Source organism: Bidens hawaiensis, unplaced genomic scaffold, assembly GCF_021521415.1.
Source record: "Bidens hawaiensis isolate Kalapana, Puna unplaced genomic scaffold, B.hawaiensis_p1.1 tig00016121_1, whole genome shotgun sequence".
Taxonomy (NCBI): Eukaryota; Viridiplantae; Streptophyta; class Magnoliopsida; order Asterales; family Asteraceae; genus Bidens; species Bidens hawaiensis.
In genome coordinates this window covers 323,709-344,145 of record NW_027492466.1, presented here as the reverse complement: position 1 = coordinate 344,145, position 20,437 = coordinate 323,709, and the positions used below count along the sequence as shown (strand labels likewise).

Sequence of the window (20,437 nt, the reverse complement as noted above, 5' to 3'; positions counted from 1 at the left end):
CGGACAATAATTTTTAGTCATCAACATTTCAACCTAATGTCAAGTTTACTCAATGATTTGGAGTCGTCGTGTTCTTGGGACAAGTATACATGCACGGATATTTTCATTGCTAATGACTTACTACATCATATGAACCAAAAACGTCTTGTAACAATACCGAAAAAGCATGACAAAAATGTACACAACATTTGAGAAGAATCAAAGAATATGGTTTAGAGGGTTCTTTGCAAGTAGTCTTCTGAGATGGAAAACCTCCCCTTCATTTCCATTGAGTACCCGCTTCTCGAAACAACACGCACTTAGCTGCCTCAAAAGCCTCTCAAGATACGAATGCAGGCACCTCCAACGGTCTTCCACCTCCGGATTTGTAGACAGTATTATGGCGTTTACTGCATCCGCCACATTCTCTCTCTGCCATTCCTCCAGCAGATATCCAACCCATGATTTCTTCGGGTCCTCATACGCCAGCAAAGCACCACAGTCCTACAAACAAAACAATCCCACTTATATTAAATAATAACCTTACAAACATGAAAAGGTTCATATACCCAACCATCCAACCAAAACTAAATATATCATGTAACTTTAACGAATTTCACTTAATGACCATTCTATCCTGTCCATTATATTTGTTTAGAATCGCCATCAACGACAAGTAAGCGAACCGAATCGTCATCTCTCCTCTTTTGTTCTCTCATGGCAGATAATCGAACAATCGAATTTGTATGTTTGATTAACATAATCTAACTAGGTATAATTGCATGATAATCGAGCAATAAGCAATCTAATATTTTGGGAAACTATTTGTTTATGGGTAAAAAAAACTAAGTTTAAAATGGGTAAAAAAAAGTTTAAGCTAAAAATGGGTAGATAAAGGCAAATAAGGGTAAAATGGGCATTTATTAAATAGTTTTAATGATTTACGTATATTTGATATTTTAACTACTTTGTAAGGGCGTATATGATATTTTCCAAGCTCGTATAGGCATATATATATATCCTTTTGTATTAGAGTAAATAGCATAATTATTACCTTAACAAGATCTTGACAATGTTTCAAGCTATGAAACTTTTTAAGCTGAGTCCTTCCATAATCCACAGCTTCCTCCAGACGTTCACCCTGGAAAAGGAATTAGATGTTTCAAACCCTCGGCCGAAAATGAGAATAGAGAAATGACTTACCCGAACTAGCTCAATGAACTTTTGACAGTGTAGCATAAAGCAAATAGCCGATGTGTCATCCTGCAGGCAACTTGTCATGAGAATCAACCACCAGTATTCAAAATTCAAATAACTTTTATGACACCAGTATCTAACCTCAACGGTCTGAGGATACCACTCTTGTAGTTTAGCAAACGCAGCATCAATCTTCCCATCCTTGATTAACTTCAAAATAGAAAATATATTAATTTACACCATCCGTCCAACAGTTGTCTAACATCAATGAAATGAAAATATGTAATATGATGATAGTACCTTTCGAAGAATTTTTCTATGGTTTAGAGCATAGGTGTCGAAGGAACCATGATTATGAAAAGAAACAGGAGGAACTGAAGTTTGACTAGCCGCATCAAAAGCATTCAAGGTTTCCTCATAACCATAATGCTGCAGGTATGAGCGAACAATTCTGATACAACCAAAACACCATTTTAGCAGCAAGAACTCACTTTCTAACAAAAGAAACGTAATAGACATGCACAATGGTCCTTAAACTTTCAAAGAATTAAACTATAATTGGTCAATGACTGATGAACATGAAAAGGTAGTTTGAAAAAATATGATCTAAAATGTCAACAATTCAAATTTTAATAGTCATATTGCAGGTACATAAACCAAACTATAGACATCTGACATCAAAAGATATCAGAATTAAAACACTCAAAAATTCAAATTTTCACATATAATAATAAAAAATATATTGAGAACATGGACACTCCTATAACAACAAGCAAATATGTATATGATGAGTTAAAATAATTTCTTGCAGTGAGGTTGGAATAGACAAAAGTTCCAACTCAATGTTAAATGAAAGTGGCAAGACACGAACCCGTAGCTTGATGTATGTTGTATACTTATACTTTCGATTAAAGAATGCTGCTTTGCCCTTTCTGTTGCTTCATATGCCTGTACAAAGACAAAAAAAAGATAACATGTTACAGCACCATAAACATACTTATAACTATTTCTATATTTATCAATTTCACAACAAATAAGGTTGTCAAGGAAGAAGACATGAAAAACTGAAATGCCTTAAAGACAGCTGGCATAACACTTATCAAAAATGGAATTTATGAGAAAATAACTAGAAGCGAAAGATAAAATCTTTGAATAAGAACAAAATGCACTGGCATATGATGTTTTCTTGTACCATTTCACGAGCTGATTAAGAGAACTTTTTGGGATGAGAGAGAACCTGTGTGAACTTTTGTAATTATAAACTACTCGTGTTGTTCAGTTAGATTATTCTTTCTTCTCATATTTCGGATATCTTAAATCTCACGTTTTGTGCGTCATACTGTGTATGTTCTTATAATTAAAGAAAGAAAGAATCTTGGAGTATATGGGAAAGTAACAAATAGTGATGTGTTAAAAGATAACCACTTAAACACAAATTTAACCTTTTTCTTGTTCTCTTTGTTTGTGATTATTCCAAGTAACTTTTTAGCAGTCTAATTTACTTAGCTCTCTGAATGTGAAAATGGGCCCATACATAACTTAACAGTCCTAAAATTCTAAAAATCAACTATGTAAATCTACCAGCCTCAAAAACTAACATGAATATTAGATGATAATTAGTTACTACTTTGAACAAATTAATACTTGGAAGGATAATGAATAGCATATGTTACCTTGATGTCAAAAACAAATGGATCTTTCCCAAAGTTCACACTCACTCTGCAACACAACATGACACAACAAACTATGTTAGAAAAATGGCATAAACATCTATACATTTAACTTTACTCAACAATTTGACTAGTAGATTTTAAACTTACGCTTCATTCTGACTGTGCAGAGCGACTGTAGGATATAAACGATCTTTTAGATCTTTCTCGGTGGTTCCAACAACTTCACCATTCTTCCTGAAAACGCTTTAATTTCAATTCTCGAACAAAGAATATGAAGACTAAAACAAACAAAAGAAACTTACGTGAAAAACAAGGTGTTTGAAGCATAGTTAATACCGGCACCAACTGTATCACCAGTCGAATAAGTTGGCCCAAACGTATCCCCTGTACCTTGTCCATGATAAAGCAGCCCATCATCCCCATGATACCCAAAACTGTTATCTTCCCACCTGTCAAATTCATTCATCCTTATCACTACAAACTGTCTGAAGTTGAAGAATTATCAAGCATACGACTATAAACAAACCGAACCGAAATGAAGCAAACAATGCCTTGTTCATGTTCGTCTGTTGAGCTTTTATCGGACAAGCGAACAGTTCACAAACACCTACTTTGCAAACTTTCTTGTCTGTGTTCGTTCATCATTAAAATGAACTTGTTTGTGAACAGTTTCATGAACACAAACAATTTTTTATTTGATTTGGCTAACCGAAAAATGTCAATGTCAAACGGTTGGGTCCGGTTACCAAGTTTGTGTTGGTGTTTTTTTTAAACATTCATATCCATATGTTAATGTTAATTTACATATAAATTAATCACATTATACTCATATATACGTATGTTTTATAGTTAATAGTTTTGCTAAAATCTATATGATACGACTAGAAAAGTCATTAAGAAAATATCAAAAACCTCTAATGAACAAACATATGCAAACAAACATTAACGAACGTAAAGGTAAACATTATCAAATGCTCACGAACACAATTGAATGAGCATGGCCTCTATCAGTGTTCATTCATGTAGTCAATCAAACTAAATTCCTTGTTCATGCCCGTTCAATTACTAAACAAAGTTCCCACTAAATGTTTGGTCCATTTACAACCCGCCGAATGGCCTCTATGTATCAGCGTTCATTCATTTAGTCAGTCACTAAAAAAAATACAAAAACCTAAAATAAACAAACGTTAACGAACGTAAACGAACAAACTATCAAACCGTTCACAAACACAATTAAACGAACACGAACACGGCATCATTGGCATTCATTAAGTCAATCAAACAAGATCCCTTGTTCGTTTCCGCTCATTTATTAAACAAACGAACATAAACCCAAATCATACCCGGGTTGTCTGTGCAAATTGAAACCGTGGGGAGTGAAGCCAATAGCAATGAAACCTTTAACCCCGGCATTCTTGACAAAGACCTCAAAGTAGTAGACCATACGGTTCACGGGAGCCGGGCAATTGGCCTGAACAGCACCGACATCGTAATCGTGAAGGCTGACACCGGGGTAATGAACCGAGAGTTTATCCGGCAACACAATTGAAAACCCGCCAGAGCTATTCACCGTGTCCAGTTCCGTCGGTACTGGTTCTTGTTGTTGTTGTTGGTGGTGGTGATCTGAATTGGTTGTCTTTTGAATGGTTGCCAATTTGGACTTGGATCTCCATAAGTCCAAGTAATAGGAACCTATCAACAAGTCTTCTTGTTCTTGTTTAGGATCGTTTGCCATTTCTCTCTATCAATCAAGATTTACGAAACCCTAAAACTGTTTGGAAGATGTGAAATGGATCGATGGATCTGTTTGTTTGATACTTTGATTTCTTCTTCGGTTAAGCACTCTTGTGTTTTGTTCTTAGGGGGTGTTTGTTAGAGAGAATGGAATTGCTGAGAAATGGAACAGAGAAATGGAATTGCAGAGAATGGGAATTGGTCTGGAGAATGAGAATTGATTGTTCTGTTTGGCAGTACGGAGATTTCAGTAGAGAAATATAGCTGAGAATTATTTCTCTTGTTTGGTACATAGGAAATAAACAGAGAATTATATCAACTTTATCATTAGCACAAGCATTTTTTTCATAACAAATATTTATTAAAAAATAAAAAACATACAAAAAGATGCATAAATTCCAACCAAAATATGCATTGATCAAACCAATTCACATACAAAACATAGTTTTTAAGCAAAAAACATCAACCATAGTTAAAACCAATTCACATACAAAACATACTTCAACCATACACAACTATCCCATTGAACCATCGGTATACAACTCGACCATCTCAATTTTCTCTTCTATTGTCAACGCAAGAAAAGAACGTCCTAGATCCACATCTTTACCAATCAAATGAGCTGCTTTGAACCGTTTTTTCGTAGTGATACCTGGTAAAGCTTTCAACTCATCACTAACCTTTTCATATATTTCACGAGCCTCCATACCTTCTTTGCTAAGTTGTTCACCCACCTCTCCCCAAATCGAAGCAAAACTTCCTTGATATCTTTGCAAGACTCTCGATATATCTCATCTGCATCCGTGCTTCTACCTCTTTTGCGCTTGCTTGTTACACTTCCTGTTTGTCCTTCAGATCTATCAACATTTGGAACGGCTTCATCAACAAAATCAAAGTTTTCAATATCAACAGGTGAGCTTTTTGTGTCTCTTGAACAACATCTTCTTCTCCAAGGTCAACTGCTTTACTACCAGTAGCTCTATCCTTACCGAATATGGTACACAATTTGTCATAGAAAGGAAATGACTTGTCACGAAAATTCACAGCACCTTTGTGAGACTACAAGACAATTACAAATAAATTAGACTAAAATTTTAAAATCTAAAAAATATATTTTTTAGAATATACCTTCACGTATTCATTCCAAACACTATCATCGGCAATAATACAACATTTTTGTTCATCCCAACCAAACCCACTTATATGCACCATATCATATACAATGCTAAAGTGTGTCTTCCATGTCTTCATCCTAGACTTTATATGTGGTTCTGCTTTGAGGCCAGAGTTAGGAAGACTTACATCTAGCAATTGTTGAACACCATTTAAATAACCTGGTTTGAATCCATTGTCAGCACCAGCATACTTTCCGGATGCATGTATCTCCATTAATGCATCAATTAGCTTTGCATCTTCATCATTTGTCCAGGTATGCTTGCTCCGAGTAACTCCTCTCACTATATTTGAATCTGCCATGTCTACGTACAAATGCATAATTATACAATTAAAAATCATAATTCATGTAACTACAAATATAAATATAACAAGAAACATTAATAAGAAACAAATAAAGTGAATAAATAAACATTAATAAGAAACATCCTTGGTTCTACAAATAAAAAATACATAATTGTCAAACATAATTAAGAAACATTGTTGGCACGCTGCGCACGCATCGCAGTCCAACTATTAAACATTTCATTAGCAAGAAGGTCTCTACGATCGGGCCATTCTTGTGAGGGTTCGATCATAGAAATAACATTGTCATGGTCATTTGCAGGTTGTGTGTGATTTACTGGGATTTCGTTATCAAGAGGGTCTTCACTCATTGTTGTTCGTATGAAATTGTGCAATAAACAACAAGCAATGATGATACGTGGCATGGACTCTATGGGATGATATGAGTTATCACGCAAAATAGCCCATCTATCTTTAATCATTCCGAAACATCTTTCTATAACATTCCTGGCCGATGAATGTCTCATATTAAAGAACTCCTTAGCATTCGTAGGAGGACGAGACCAATCGTTAAGATGATAACGTTGACCTCGATATGGAGTTAAAAATCCTTCACCATTTGTATAACCGGCATCACAAAGGTAGTATGTTCCTACAATTAACCATAAACTCTATGTTAATTATCATACTTAAATCTATGTATATTCTTTGAAAATTGTCTATCACATACCCGGAGTTATTTTAAGACCATTGGGTCTACTGATTGCATCACGCAAAACTCTACTATCAGCTGCAGAACCCTCCCATCCCGCTAAGACATACGTAAATAAAAGGTCTCTCGTACATACTCCGAGTACGTTAGTACAAATCTGCCCTTTTCTTGTCCTATAAGGTTTTCTATCAATAGCAGGGACTTTAACTTTAATGTATGTTCCATCTAATGCTCCTAAGCAACCCTGAGTTAAAAGAAAACATTACTTACTAATTTATGTTAGCAAAAAATATCTTTAATAAAAAATGTGTTTGACTAACCTTAAACCATTTCCATCTTTCATCAGTTTCATTATCTGGCACTGGCACGGGTGACTTGTAGAGTTCTTTGTGTAATCGACATATAGCATTTAAGACTAACTTGAAATACCGACTTACAGTTTCCCCGGACCGATGAAATCTGTTGACTAGTATCATATTCTTTGCATTATGAGCAAGGGTATGTAAAAACATAGCAACTTGCTCATCGACTAGCATGTTTTTACTATTCTTTAGTCCCCCTCTAGTTTCTAGCATATCACAAAGTGTTGTAAATGCATGTATATTCATTCTTATGTTAACAACACTCGTAACATCACTTTCATAAACCATCCTCACCATGTTTTCACGCCTATTATGGTAACTCATTAAATATTTTGTACGTAAAGTCATTGACTCAATCGACCGACGCAAATGATAAGTACACAACATCCACCAACGAATCGTAACATAAATGACATAAAATGCACCTATGGCAACTATTCTTTGTCTGGAAGGTGATCTTGCCATCTATACATAAAAATATAAGAAAATTCAAGAAAAGCAAATAACTCCAAAATATAATCCAAATATTAGCAACAAAGTGATCATGAAAGCAAGAAAAATGATTACAGGCTACTTTATTCACTGACTTGCTGAATGTTGTTTAATTGCCAATGTTTACATCAATATATATGTTATTTTGGATGAAATTGAACATTCAAGTTTCCATGTGAGTTACAAGTCAATGTTATACAATATCCCTAAGGTTTCCATGTGAGTTACAAGTCAATTTCTAGATAAAAATGGTGTAAAAAGTGATGATTTGTTGATATGTAGAAATCTGAGTTTTTTGGTCAGATTTGAGTTTGTAAATATAGATTTATTTATCAACAAAACAATTGAAATAAATTATGAAAATATTTTCACAGAAACTTCAACATCTCTAGGTGTTTATATATTTTTCTCAAATTTTTAAAGTATGCATAAAATTTTCAACTAAAATGCTAATTATCAAAGGTATCAAAACTTACTGTTCAGAGTTTGTAAATGTCAAAATTTCTCAAAAATTGACTACTCAGGATTTGCATACAAGGCCAATTGGGAAATATTCTAGACACTTAAAATGTTCATTAGAAAGAGGAATGAAGTCTAAAACTTCAAAAACAAGAGAGTTATGCTCTTTAGAAGTGGACCTAAAATCTGTCAGTCAAAAACAGATTTGACATTCGGTTTTATTTTTCACGTTTGGGTAATCAAAACTTCTCTAAAAATTACGAAACCAGTGGGGTTTGAAACTAGACTCTTTGAACTTAATTTTAGACTCAAGAAACGATCAATTTGCATCTGTTATGATCAAAATATTGTTTGAACAAAATAGCATTACAGATTTCATCAGCAATAGCATTCAAGCAACTCATGTAAACATTCAATTTATCGGTTCCAACATTCAACCTAGCATTTAAATATCATTCTAACGTAAAATTCATGATTCAAACTCATCAATTTCATACCATATAATGTTCAATTCCCAACCTAGACATCAAAGATTTCATCAAGAGTCGAATTAAACATAAACCATTGAAATCTAACATATCTAAATCGATTACCAACAACATACAAACATCCGACGATAACAATCGACATCAGCAGCTGATTTTGGATCGAGGTTTAGGTCTGGTCGAGCATAAGAAAGTCGAAAAAATGAAAGTTTCATACCTAGGATCGTTGGAATCGAAGCAAGGATCGCGAATACGAAATCGGTTCTTGGATTGGAGATGATTTGTGGGTGATTAGAGGCTGCAAGTCGATCGAACAGCAGGGAGAGGCGTGAGTTTGCTGCTGTAGATCAAACAGCAGGGAGAGGCGTGAGAGAGTGAGGCTGAGAAATGAAACCCTAGAAATCCAATTCTCCGCTTTTTTTAGAGAAACAAAATCAGAGAAATGGAAATGTTTATTTTCTATTTCTCACCTCTTTCTTTCATAAACAAACAAGAGAATTCTTTCCAATTCCATTTCTCACCCCTCAATTCCCTCTACCAAACACCCCCTTACAGACAATATGAAATGAAATGAAACTTTACACATTTATTTTTTTTATTATTATTGATTTATAAGACTGGAATTATTATTTCTTTACCAAAAAGTTGAAAATATATATTATTATATTGGAAAACTAGTTTCAAACCTGGGTATTTCTTTAAAATAGTATATTTAAAAACTAATCAGCATACAAGAAACAATAAATCCGTTAAACACTATTAATATAGTCGTTGTACAATAGTCTTTAAAACAATGTTAAAGTAAAAGATAATTATAAATATCAAATGTTTGAATAAAAATTAGAAGTAAATATTAAATTAACAAATTTTGAAGTCTAATTTTTAATGGTAACTATTATTTTACTATTATAAACTTGTTTAAAATGGTGAGATTTAATGTAAGAGTGACAAGTGACAAAACTTGTAGCTTTTTATTAGAGAGTATATATTGGATGTTAATAATCCAAACTATTAACCATTGGCCAATAATAATCTCAACTAATAATCTGGTTGGTGACAATCCCAACTTTCAGTTTTGTTACCAATAACAATCTCAGTCTAACAAATTATTAACTTCGTTAGTTATTATCATTAAGTTAGTTTTAAATGACCAAATTACCCCCCCCCCCACCATTCCGTTAACTATTTCCAGCCACTATCACCTACACTATCTCCGGCCACTGTCACCTTACACCATCTCCAGCAACACCAGTTCGTCAGCTCCCATTTCCGGCCAAACCACCATTATCCACATCTACAATTTGTGTAGGTCCCTTGACCGGATCAAACAACAAACAAACTAATTACTAGTTGTCTTGGATCAACCTTTCAACTAGTTGGCAGAAACAACTAATTAGGACCGAGATCTCGGATCTTGTGGTGTGGTTATGTTCGGCCGAAGGTAGGGGGAGGGAGAGAGAGTTTGTAGGTTAGAACAATAGTATTTGCAAAGGTTACATTGTGTATGTGATACACATACTTTATATAGTGTGTGCATTCTCATACACTCTTTCATTAATAGTAGCCCATTGGGCTCCAAATACATAAGCTCTCGGGCCCAAACATTACAAACATAAAGTTTAATAAACAAACTAACATCATAAGCTATACGAGTTACAAATACGAAAGACTAAACTAGAAATGGGCCTTAAAATCTCTCTCTAGTCTTTGGTATTTGCTTTATTATCTTCCATCACCACTCGCACTCGGACTCGTACTCGAAGACATCGTCTGGATCTTCAAATGGTTGCTTTTCAACAAGTAATTTGACAAACTTGTTGAACTTTCCGATGATAGCGTCCGTGTTGTCACGAGTGACGTCTTCAACAGTACAAAGGGGCGACCCCACAAGTTTCTTGAGATTGCTAAGTCCAAAACCTGCAAATTCGTGTTTGTCAAAGAACCTCAGGTCGTGAGTGCGTTTGCAGTGAACGATGACCTCACCGTGCTCATTGTCGAACCCCCAAGCAATAAAGTCGTAGAGAAAATCGTCTTCGAAGGGCATCCCATGGCAGATAGGTTCACCATGATCTTCAGGCATCCTGTATAGTCTCTCCTTGGACGGTTTGCTGGAGAAGGGGTTAATCTTCTTTATCTTGAATGACTTACACGGATTGACTGCAAACGTCGGGTAGTCAGCTCTCCATTCTATCCACAAGAACTTGTTCTTGAACAATGATTCAATGGTGTCTTTGCTATCGTATCGAGCTATCGTCTTTCGAAAGTAATTCATGTCGAGCTTTGATAACGTGTGCATATCTCCGTAAGTGAGATATGTAAGATCCCCATTTGCACGTCGGATAGCCCAACTTTTGCTATCTTTGTGGTATTTTGCATAAAGAATGGGATCCGAATCATGGTAAGGCTTCGACCTCTATCGCAAGCTTCCCATCCTGCTCACGCTATAGTATTTGATTCCCTTTCTTGACTTTCTTCGAGCAGGATCAGCAACAAGAGTGACAACAAGTTCGTCAACGACTGGCTTCACATTCTCTCTAACCGGTGTGTCGGGGTTAGGAGAATAGTTGATGCCGTCATCACTAGCATTATTTTCTTCCATGGTTTTCTCAACTGTTGGGACGGTACCTGCAAAAGAATAAACGTTTAGTAAAGAGGCCAGCTCCGCCTCACCGCAGCATCTGTCTCTTTAATTTTCTCAGCCTCCTTTGACGACTCATCATCGGCCGCCTTATTTTCGGTAGCATCACCGCTACCATTTCCACTATCACTACCACTACCATTACCATTTCCATCTCCATCACCATTTCCACCACCACGCGGATTATCGAAGCTATCATACTCATCATTGTCCTCTTCATCATCATTTTCATCATCATACTCCTCATCATCACTATTATCATCACCCTCATCATCATCACCATCATCACCACTGCCTTGTGCTAATTGTGGTGCATTTGGATGAACAATCATATCATTGGTGAACACATCACTTACTTGCGCACTAGTGGTAGGTGCAACAAGTGGTGAACTTGTAGTACTGACCTGCCTAGATGTAATAGCAGTAGTAGCTACAAGATCAGTGCTGGCAACGGTTCCCACAACAACTTCAGGCTCATCATCAGCAGCCCTCAAACCAGAACCTCCTTCTCCTCCATCCTTACTAGGTTCTCTCGTATAGAGGAAACCATGTACACTTCCCAGAGCTCTGACCCTCTTGGCATCAGTGGCTAAACGAGCAAGCATATTTTATCGTCGATTGACTTGCTCACCCCTTGGCACGGCTACACGAAGAAACCTTCGAAAGGTCCCCATCAAGTGAACCCATAGGTTCTCAATCCTCATCAGTTAACTGCATAACCTCCATCACAGCGAGGTATTGGTTGACCAACGATTCATTAACGCGCCCTTGTTCGGCGCGTTCCTCCTCAATCTGTTCTTGTAATTTCTCAACCAATTCCCGCAGTCTCTCACTTTTACCCATTAACCTACTAACCTCCTGATTCTCAAAATCTTCCAACCCACCAACTCTTGACTCAAGAAACTCAAAATCCATCCAAACACTGATAAACGTAAAGTAAAGTTCCTTCCTAAAATCACTTGCAAATCTAGAATAAGAGGGAAGATCAGTTTCAAGCTTTGTGACTCGTGATGCAATCTTTTTCATATCAACATATTGTTCAGCATTCAGCAATGTGTTTCTATTAACCAACTCTTGCTGATTGTTGATTCTTCTGAATATCTGGGCAGCCCAAGAACAAGTATTCAAACAAAAACTGGGTTTACCAAACCCGATATAGCCGAAACCCTAGAAAAAATTGAAAAACTATACAAATAACCATAAAAACTCAATTAACTTGACACACATACTCTAAATCATATCGACAACCATAAACATGTATCAGTTTCATCAAAGAACAACCACAACATAGCCAATCGGCCATGAACAGTTCCGCGTGAACTGTTCATCGGTTCTTAACAAGAAAAATCATGAAAAACTGGTAAGCGTGATTATGAGAGTAGATATGTGTGTTTTGTTTGAGATTATGAAGATCCAATGAGGGTTTGAATGGTCGGCCGACTAGAGAGTAAAGTTAGAGAGAGAAATATAGTGGATAAGATTTTGAGTGGATAAGAATGAAAGATATTTTGAGAAGACCTATTTATATGGTTAGCCTATCTCGCGATAGGGTCAAAACATCTCGATTTTTAAACGATTTTACACTCTCGACCCCCGAACTCTGAAAACATTTTCATTTTTAAACCCGCAAAAGGTTTACCCACCGAATCCAAGCACTTTAAATATATATAAGATATATTTTTGTCGGGTTAACACTTAACAAACGTTGCATCGATCACCTTGTTGTAAATATTAACCCAGTTTAACTAGACACTTAAAAATTTAAAACAAAAACAAAATTAAATAAGATAATAAAAAAAAATTAAAAATAAGATTTAACAAAAATAAGATTTGTACATAAAAGTAAAGGAAGTTAAACATAAATACAAGATTAAAAACAAAAACAAAAGAATATTTCAAATAAACCTAAATAAAATAAAGTAAAATAAAAGATTTAAAATAAAAGATAAAGATAAAATAAAAATAAAACTAAAAATAAAAATAAAAATAAAAATAAAATAAAATAGAAATAAAAAATTAAATAAGATAAAAATAAAGTTAAAGAAAATAAAAGTTAAGCTAATTTTAACATGTAGATAAAAATAAAATAAAAACTTAAGTTTTAAAAATAGTTTAAGAAGAAAATATGAAGTAAATATGAAATAAATATTATATTAATTAATTAATTAATTTACATGATTTGATATATACTTGTTTTTTGTGAGAAAGATCACAACATGGAATCACATTGTCTATGGCGTCCTAGATCGCACTTATATTTGGATATTATATGCTAAGAACCCAAGGTCGATTGTAGATATGTTGGTCCACTTTAAACTTAACAAGTATTTTGATTTCACTGTGATACGTTAAGGTATGAATTAAGCACAATACTTGTGTGGTCCCCTTAATCCGACATGTTACAAACTCCATCATACCTTGGGCATAATTTGTGTTCATCAGTATCACCCCGAATTGACTCCGACCCCCTAATAATTGATCAAAACATTTTGAGCTTTCATAAACTTTTTGCAAACTTTTCTTTCTAACAATGTATAAAGGTTGAACTATTGACTTACTAGCCACACAGATCAACTTACACGCCTTCATATAAAGTGTGTAAGACTTACTTGTTTGCCCCACGTTACGTGGTTCTAATATACCCTTTTTTGTTTGATAAATTAACAGCATTTTTGTTGTTGATTTTTGAATAAACTATCAACAATTTTGTTGTTGAATATTTGAATACTTTTTGAGCAATTTGCAGTTTTTCTGCTTTTTCAATAATATTTGACATTTTCCAATATCTAAAGCAAGAAATAAGTTTTCATTGTGACCAATCACTAACGGGCTCGTGTATGACCGACTATTAACATTTTTGCCTTCATTGATATGACTTATATTGGAGTCGGCAACTGCTTCATAAGAGTGTAACCACTAGCACAGGCGAGTATTTAAGTTTATATCACTATGATACTTACTCATTTGTCAAGCCTATCTACACATCAAGCAATGATCTTGTTGGCTTTTGATCTACTCTTTTCATGTGCTAGGATCACTAAAGACAATTTCTTATCATTTTACAAAGGACGGATCAATTTCTCAAAATTTTATAATTTTTATATTATCCGACTCCCTCTAAACAAGAGCTCTCTCTAAACGCGAGAATATATGTTTGAATATTTTTCTAATTTTCTAAATTAGATATAATGAAATAATGAAATAAAGAATATTTTTGGTGAATCAAGTGATTCAAATTCTGTTTTTCTTAACATAAAGTAAAATTTTTTTGGTGAGTTAAACTTAACTCATTTTCTCCCTCTAAAATTGTGGCACATTTTAAAAATATTTACAATTATATATATAAAAAGATAGAAAGATAAAATAAATAGTAAAAATAAAAAATAAAATTAAAATAAAAGAAAGAGAAAATTCTGAGTTGCCTTCCTGGAATATATCGTCGCGAGATGGAATAACCACTGAAAAAGAATTTGTGCATTTTGCACGTCTGTGAAATTTGGGCGGGTCAGTCTGATCCCTTCAGTTAGATATTTCCGTTAATGACCGTTGAGATGGAGGGTGTTTTAGACTTTTTACTAATACAAAATTAGGTGCATACTGAGCCATTCTGTTTATTAATTGTTTAAAGACCTTGGAAAAACCAGCTTGCCGGGAAAAATGGCAGTCCGATCACCGAGTATTATCTTAAACTCCATCTCCTTCCTCCACACTCTTTCTCCATCACTCTTTCCTCCTCTCCTTCCTTCTTTCCTTAATCTTCTCAACTTTCTCTCCAGCCTCCACACTCATTATATATATATATATACACACACCTCCTTCATCCAACACCATCGCCACTGACGCCACTTGTCGTCCGAACGCCACTGCCACTGCCGAACACCATCATATCCCGGCTCCCGACGCACCTCTTCCCGGCTCTTTCTCCTTCCTCCACACTCTTTCTCCCTTTCTCCACCACTCCTTCCTCCTCTTGTCCTTCTTTCCTTACTCTTCTCAACTTTCTCTCCTTCCTCCACACTTCTAGCGGAAAACATTTCTAATTGTTGATGCTCGTTTCTGACTAGTATTAAACCCATTTATGGGCATTTTTTACTAGTATTAAACGATTTGTGGGATCGTTTTTATTGGACATTCAATCTTTATTCATTGTCTTGTTTTGACTAAGTTTTTTATTAGAAATCATTTAGTTTTGATAGAGACTAATCGAGTCTTGTTTGAGAAATCAAATATTTGTAAAAAGGCTAAAGGAGAGATTAAAATAAATACTTTTGAAGTAATTTAAAAGTAATGAAATAAACCATACCTTTTCTTCTTATCCCGCTAAGTAAATCTCTTAAGTTGAATTTTTCAAGTGACCAACCCAACCAATTTTTCAAGAACAATTATGAAATAAATATATCAGTTCCTATTATCCATCATGTTCATCACCTTAATGGTACTCTTATGGCTCCAAGGCTCCAGGTTTTGCAAAATTCTTAAAGATGAACATGATGGATAATAGGAACTGATATATTTATTTCATAACTGTTCTTCCCTGGGGAAGAACTTCTTGGTAATTACATAATACTCTCCTTTAGCAAGGAGATTACTCACTAACACACATGTATGATATTACACGTAGAGAGAAATAAAAACTAGTTGAGGATACCTAAACTATAAATCATTCCCCTTTATATAGGAGGAGAAGATTAGTACAATGGACAAAAATGCCCTTATAATTTCGTCATGCATGATGTTTCTAGTCGACATACCCATGTGTTGGGTCCAGTTCTCTGTTGTCTTCGTCAGAGTAATAGCTGTGAAGATGAGAGCTATTATTTTCTTTTGTACTACTTGAACAGTATTGGCAATTATGATTTTCATTAATTCGCTGAAGCTTCTGACATAACCTTTCTTTAGTGACTGGTCCTACATCTACTTTATTAAAGATGATTCTCTGCTCCATCTTTTCTAAAGCTTCTTTCTCGTGCTTTGGTAGTGGAGTACTACTGAAGCTGGTGATTATACAGTGGTGACAGTAATAGTTCACTTTATTATAGCTTCTGACTTTTATCTTCTGCAAATTTTTGAGAATTTTTATAAGACTCTTGACTTTGATTTCAACCCACTTGCTTGGGTCTTCATATTTTTCTTCCATGACTTTGGAAGGATTTACGGTTCTTGTTTTAGTAAGACCGATTCCTAGATGATGGTAGATTTGGAAGGTCTTTCCTTGATACCAATCTGAGAGTGTATGAGTACACTTGATGAAGATGTTAGCGCCTTTTTCCGCTGCAATCTTTTTGCGAAAGTTCTTGATAGCTTTCTTCATTCCTTCAGCCATTAAACCAATTTCTTGTAAATTAGAGGCAGGGTAAATATTCTTAACTAACCCAACAGAGAATGCTAAGGAGATAAGTTCTGGGCTTGCGCCTAGACAAAAGACAATTAAACTTTTAGTAGCCTTATCTTCTGTATAAATGTGCTCGGATTCGAAGTCATTTTGACTTAAAGACCGCGCTTTAGACCATAATGATCTAAATTCATCAAGAGATACAATATCTTGGGATTCTTCTTCTTCTTTCTCTTCAAAAATTTTTAATTTTGAGAGAAACAGTGAACCTTTTCTGAACTCAACGGTTCTTTCTTGTTTTCCTGGTTTTAAGGGTTCAGGAAGGATTGTTACCTTGAAAGGTATTTCTCTTTTTCCAAGGTTTGTTGAATAGCGAGTGGCCTCTTGTTGGTCTTGTGCTAACGTCCCAAACTTTTTGAATGAATAGTTACTCTCTTCCACGTAGCTTTTGACTATTGACCACTCTTCGTATATCCCCCTATGCTCACCATCAAAGATAACATAGAACCTTGTCTTGGGATTTTCTGGTCTCTGGGTAGTTTGAGGGTAGCTTGGTCTTAGTGATACCTCTTCAGGTTTTGGCAAACTGTCAGCCATCAACGGATTTGATTTGTCTTTACCAGAGCCGTTTGCTTCTGGACTAGATGAAGATTTTAGTTCTTCACTTACTTTTCTTTTGCTTTTTTCCAAAGCAACAGGAGTAAACAGACTTGTTTTTTCTTTACCCTTTTCCGTTTGAAAGGGAATAGATTCAGATTGTCTCCTTTCGGATTCCTGCTCTGAATTGGCAGTTGTTTCTAGACTTTCGTCATAGAGTGCTATTTTTTCTTGAATGAATTTTAATTCTATAAGAAGAATTTTTCTTTGAGACGCAATGCCTTTAATTCTTCCATGGGTTTTTTTCCTTTTATGGAATAGAATTGTTTGTTGCCTCTTTGAGGGGGGGGGGGGGGGTTTGGCTCCTTAAATAGGTGCAAAAAGGTGTGAATAGTTTTTTCACGTTTTTTGAAAGTCTCGTGTCAGGCAGTCTGCCAGGACGTTCTTGGTTCCCTCGAGATGCTCAATGTCAAAAAAATATCTAGAGAACCACATTTGCCATCTGACTAGACGGCCTTGCTTATTATCTCCAGAAATTTTTGTTTTAAGGAAATAAGTAAAGTTTTTATTATCTGTCCTTACCATGAATTTTACCAGGGTTAGGTAGATAGAAAATTTTGAAATAGTGTTTTTTACCGCTAGTAATTCTTTTTCATTACTATGGTAATTTCGTTCTGCTTGTTTAAAGCTTCCTGAAGTGTATTTACATATTTCTTCTTTTTCGGCTATTTTAGCCTTCAAAACCCCTCCCAATAATCTTGAGAAGCATCTGTTTCAATGATTAAAAAATCATTTTCTTTTGGTAGATAAAGTTTTGGAAAATTGGTTAAGTTTTTCTTTATCTTTTTAGTATAATATGTATCGGATTGTTATCCATTCCCATACATAATCCTTTTTTAATTTTACCTACAGTGGTTTTCTAAGCTCTGCAAGTTTAGGAATATAACTTTCTGCATAAGTTAAAATACCTAAAAACCGTTGAAGATGTTTTTTTTGTCTTCTAAAACATCTGGAAACTTATGTAAATTTTCCAAGATATGTTTTTATGGACAATGAGTCCCTTGGTCTATTTCAAGACCTAAAAAATTTATCTTTGTTTTGAAAAGATTAGCTTTATTTTTTGACAAGATAATTCTATATTTTTCTATTATCTTTAAGACTGATAAAACATGAAAATAGTGCTTATCTTCGAAATTTGAGAAAACTATGATATTGTCAATATAGACGGTACAATAATTTTCTAAACCTCTTAAAGCATTTTGCATATGTCTTTGGAATATGCTTGGTGCTTGTTTTAACCCAAAAGGAACTACCTTCAATTGGTAATGACCATCATGACATGTAAATGCTGTCAGCAACTGAGGCTCTTCATCTAACAGTACCTGCCAAAAACCACTTTTGCAATCGAAAGTAGAAAAATAAGTTTTTCCCCTTAAGAGTATTATTAGTTCCTGCATGCAAGGCAGATTATGGCTATTGCCTTTGGTAGCTGCATTAATTACTTTATAGTTAAATACCATTCTCTTTTTCCTCTTCTTTTCTCGGCTTCATTTTCCACTAAGAATGTGGAGATATGTGAGTAGGGCTGTGCAACGGTTCAGAACCGCGAGAACCGAACTGGAACCGAAAATGACTAAAAATTAGAACCGGAACCTATTATAGTAAACCGGTTTGGTTCCAGAACCGGTAAAGTCGATTCTTGCTAATCGGTTCTGGCCAGAACCGTTTCCGTTGTATATTTATCAAATATGTTGTCCAAACTTTGCAAATTACAAAACAAGTTTATATAATTGTATGTCTTCTTTCACGGTAAAATTAATTTAGGTTACAACATGAACATCTGTTATATTTTTTGTTAAAACTTAATTGTCAAAGTTAAATAAATCATTAGAAACGATAGATTAAAGGAATATCATATCATTTTATATTAAATTATCATTTTATATTAAACTTAATTGTCAAAGTCAAAATTGATCATGGTTGCTAGGTCTTGAACGCAAAGAATGAAGATTTGAATTAAATAATAATTGAATGGATGCAAGTTAATAAGTTACTCTATAAAAAATGGGTATGGTAAATTTAGTTAAAAACGTTTTTAATATTTCGGTTCTTCGGTTCCAAGTCTAGAACCGCCGGTTTTACCCGGAACAGAACCGCGAACCGTTTAATGCAAATTCTGAGAACCGAGAACCGTAATGTAACACAGGTTAGCGGTTCTGAGGCACCGGTTCGATTCCGGTTCCGCGGTTCTGGTGGTTCCGAACCGTTTTTTGCTCACCCCTACATGTGAGGTGATTTACTTGGGGTAATAAGTTTTAAGTCAAGTAATTCCCTGATTTGTCTGTTAAATTCTTCTCTGTCCTGTGGGCTGTACTTCATTGGTTTTACCCTGATTACAGTTTTAGGATCAATAAGTTCTATTGATGCTTTCATCAATTTCTTGGATTTTTCAGGATCAATAGGATTTTCTGAGAATACTCTTTCAAGTAGTTCTTCTATTTTTTGGTATTTTTGTATTTCAAGAAAATATTTTTTGAGAAAATATTTTTCATCTGGTTTAATAACCTCTTGAGTTATATTAGTACCTGAGATTTATTTTGTTTTTGAATCTTTTTTCATTGATTCTAGAAAACCTGGTTTTCGAACTTGAAAAACTTTTTTTATCCTTTTGATCGGAAACATTTCTTGATTAAGGTGAAAAGATATTCTATCTAACCATTGGGTGAAAGACCCATATAGTTCACTAAAATTATTTCCAATAAGTAAATCTATTCATGTTTCCTGTTGATAAATTGTAGGAATAGGGAATGGTTCTCCTGAGAAATACACTATAAGGTTTCTACAAACCTTGTTTAATTTAATTGTATCTTGATTTGCAATTGTCACTTTGATTTCTTTGGGAGTATTTTCCCATAGATCTTCAGGTATAACATGTTTGCTTGCTAAGTAGAGACTTGCCCATGTATCTACATAACAATGTAGATTTATTACCTTATATCCTTTTAGGAAAATATTTCCTTTGATATAAATGGAATTCAGATTAGTTATATTTAAATAAACTAATTCATTTTTCTTTTAAAGATTTTTACAAAAATGTATATTATCTGGGTCTTCGTCCCCCATTTAATAGATTTAGTTTTATTCATCTCGGACTATTAGAGCTAATGCTACTATCTGAAGATGAATAATACTTTATTTCAAATGAAAATACCTGCATATAGTCATCGAAAATATCTTCTGAAGGATAATATCCCTCTATTTCTGTTTCAGAAATGAGTTTTATCTTTTCTTGAAAATTCTGTCTATTAGGATATTCGTT

The 20,437-nt window shown here is 34.6% G+C and overlaps 1 protein-coding gene across 1 annotated transcript; it reads right to left on the bottom strand.

Moving 5' to 3' along the window:
• Positions 1-4: 4 nt before the first annotated feature.
• On the bottom strand, positions 5-4,584 carry LOC143550636 (ran-binding protein M homolog). Its single transcript, XM_077041252.1, has 10 exons — positions 4,193-4,584; positions 3,152-3,298; positions 2,997-3,083; positions 2,850-2,895; positions 2,048-2,124; positions 1,477-1,627; positions 1,318-1,386; positions 1,183-1,242; positions 1,034-1,120; positions 5-483 (listed from the first exon to the last, which is right to left on the bottom strand). The coding sequence occupies exons 1-10, from the start codon at positions 4,582-4,584 to the stop codon at positions 199-201; spliced, it is 1,401 nt and encodes a 466-aa protein (XP_076897367.1). The 3' UTR covers positions 5-198.
• Positions 4,585-20,437: the final 15,853 nt, after the last annotated feature.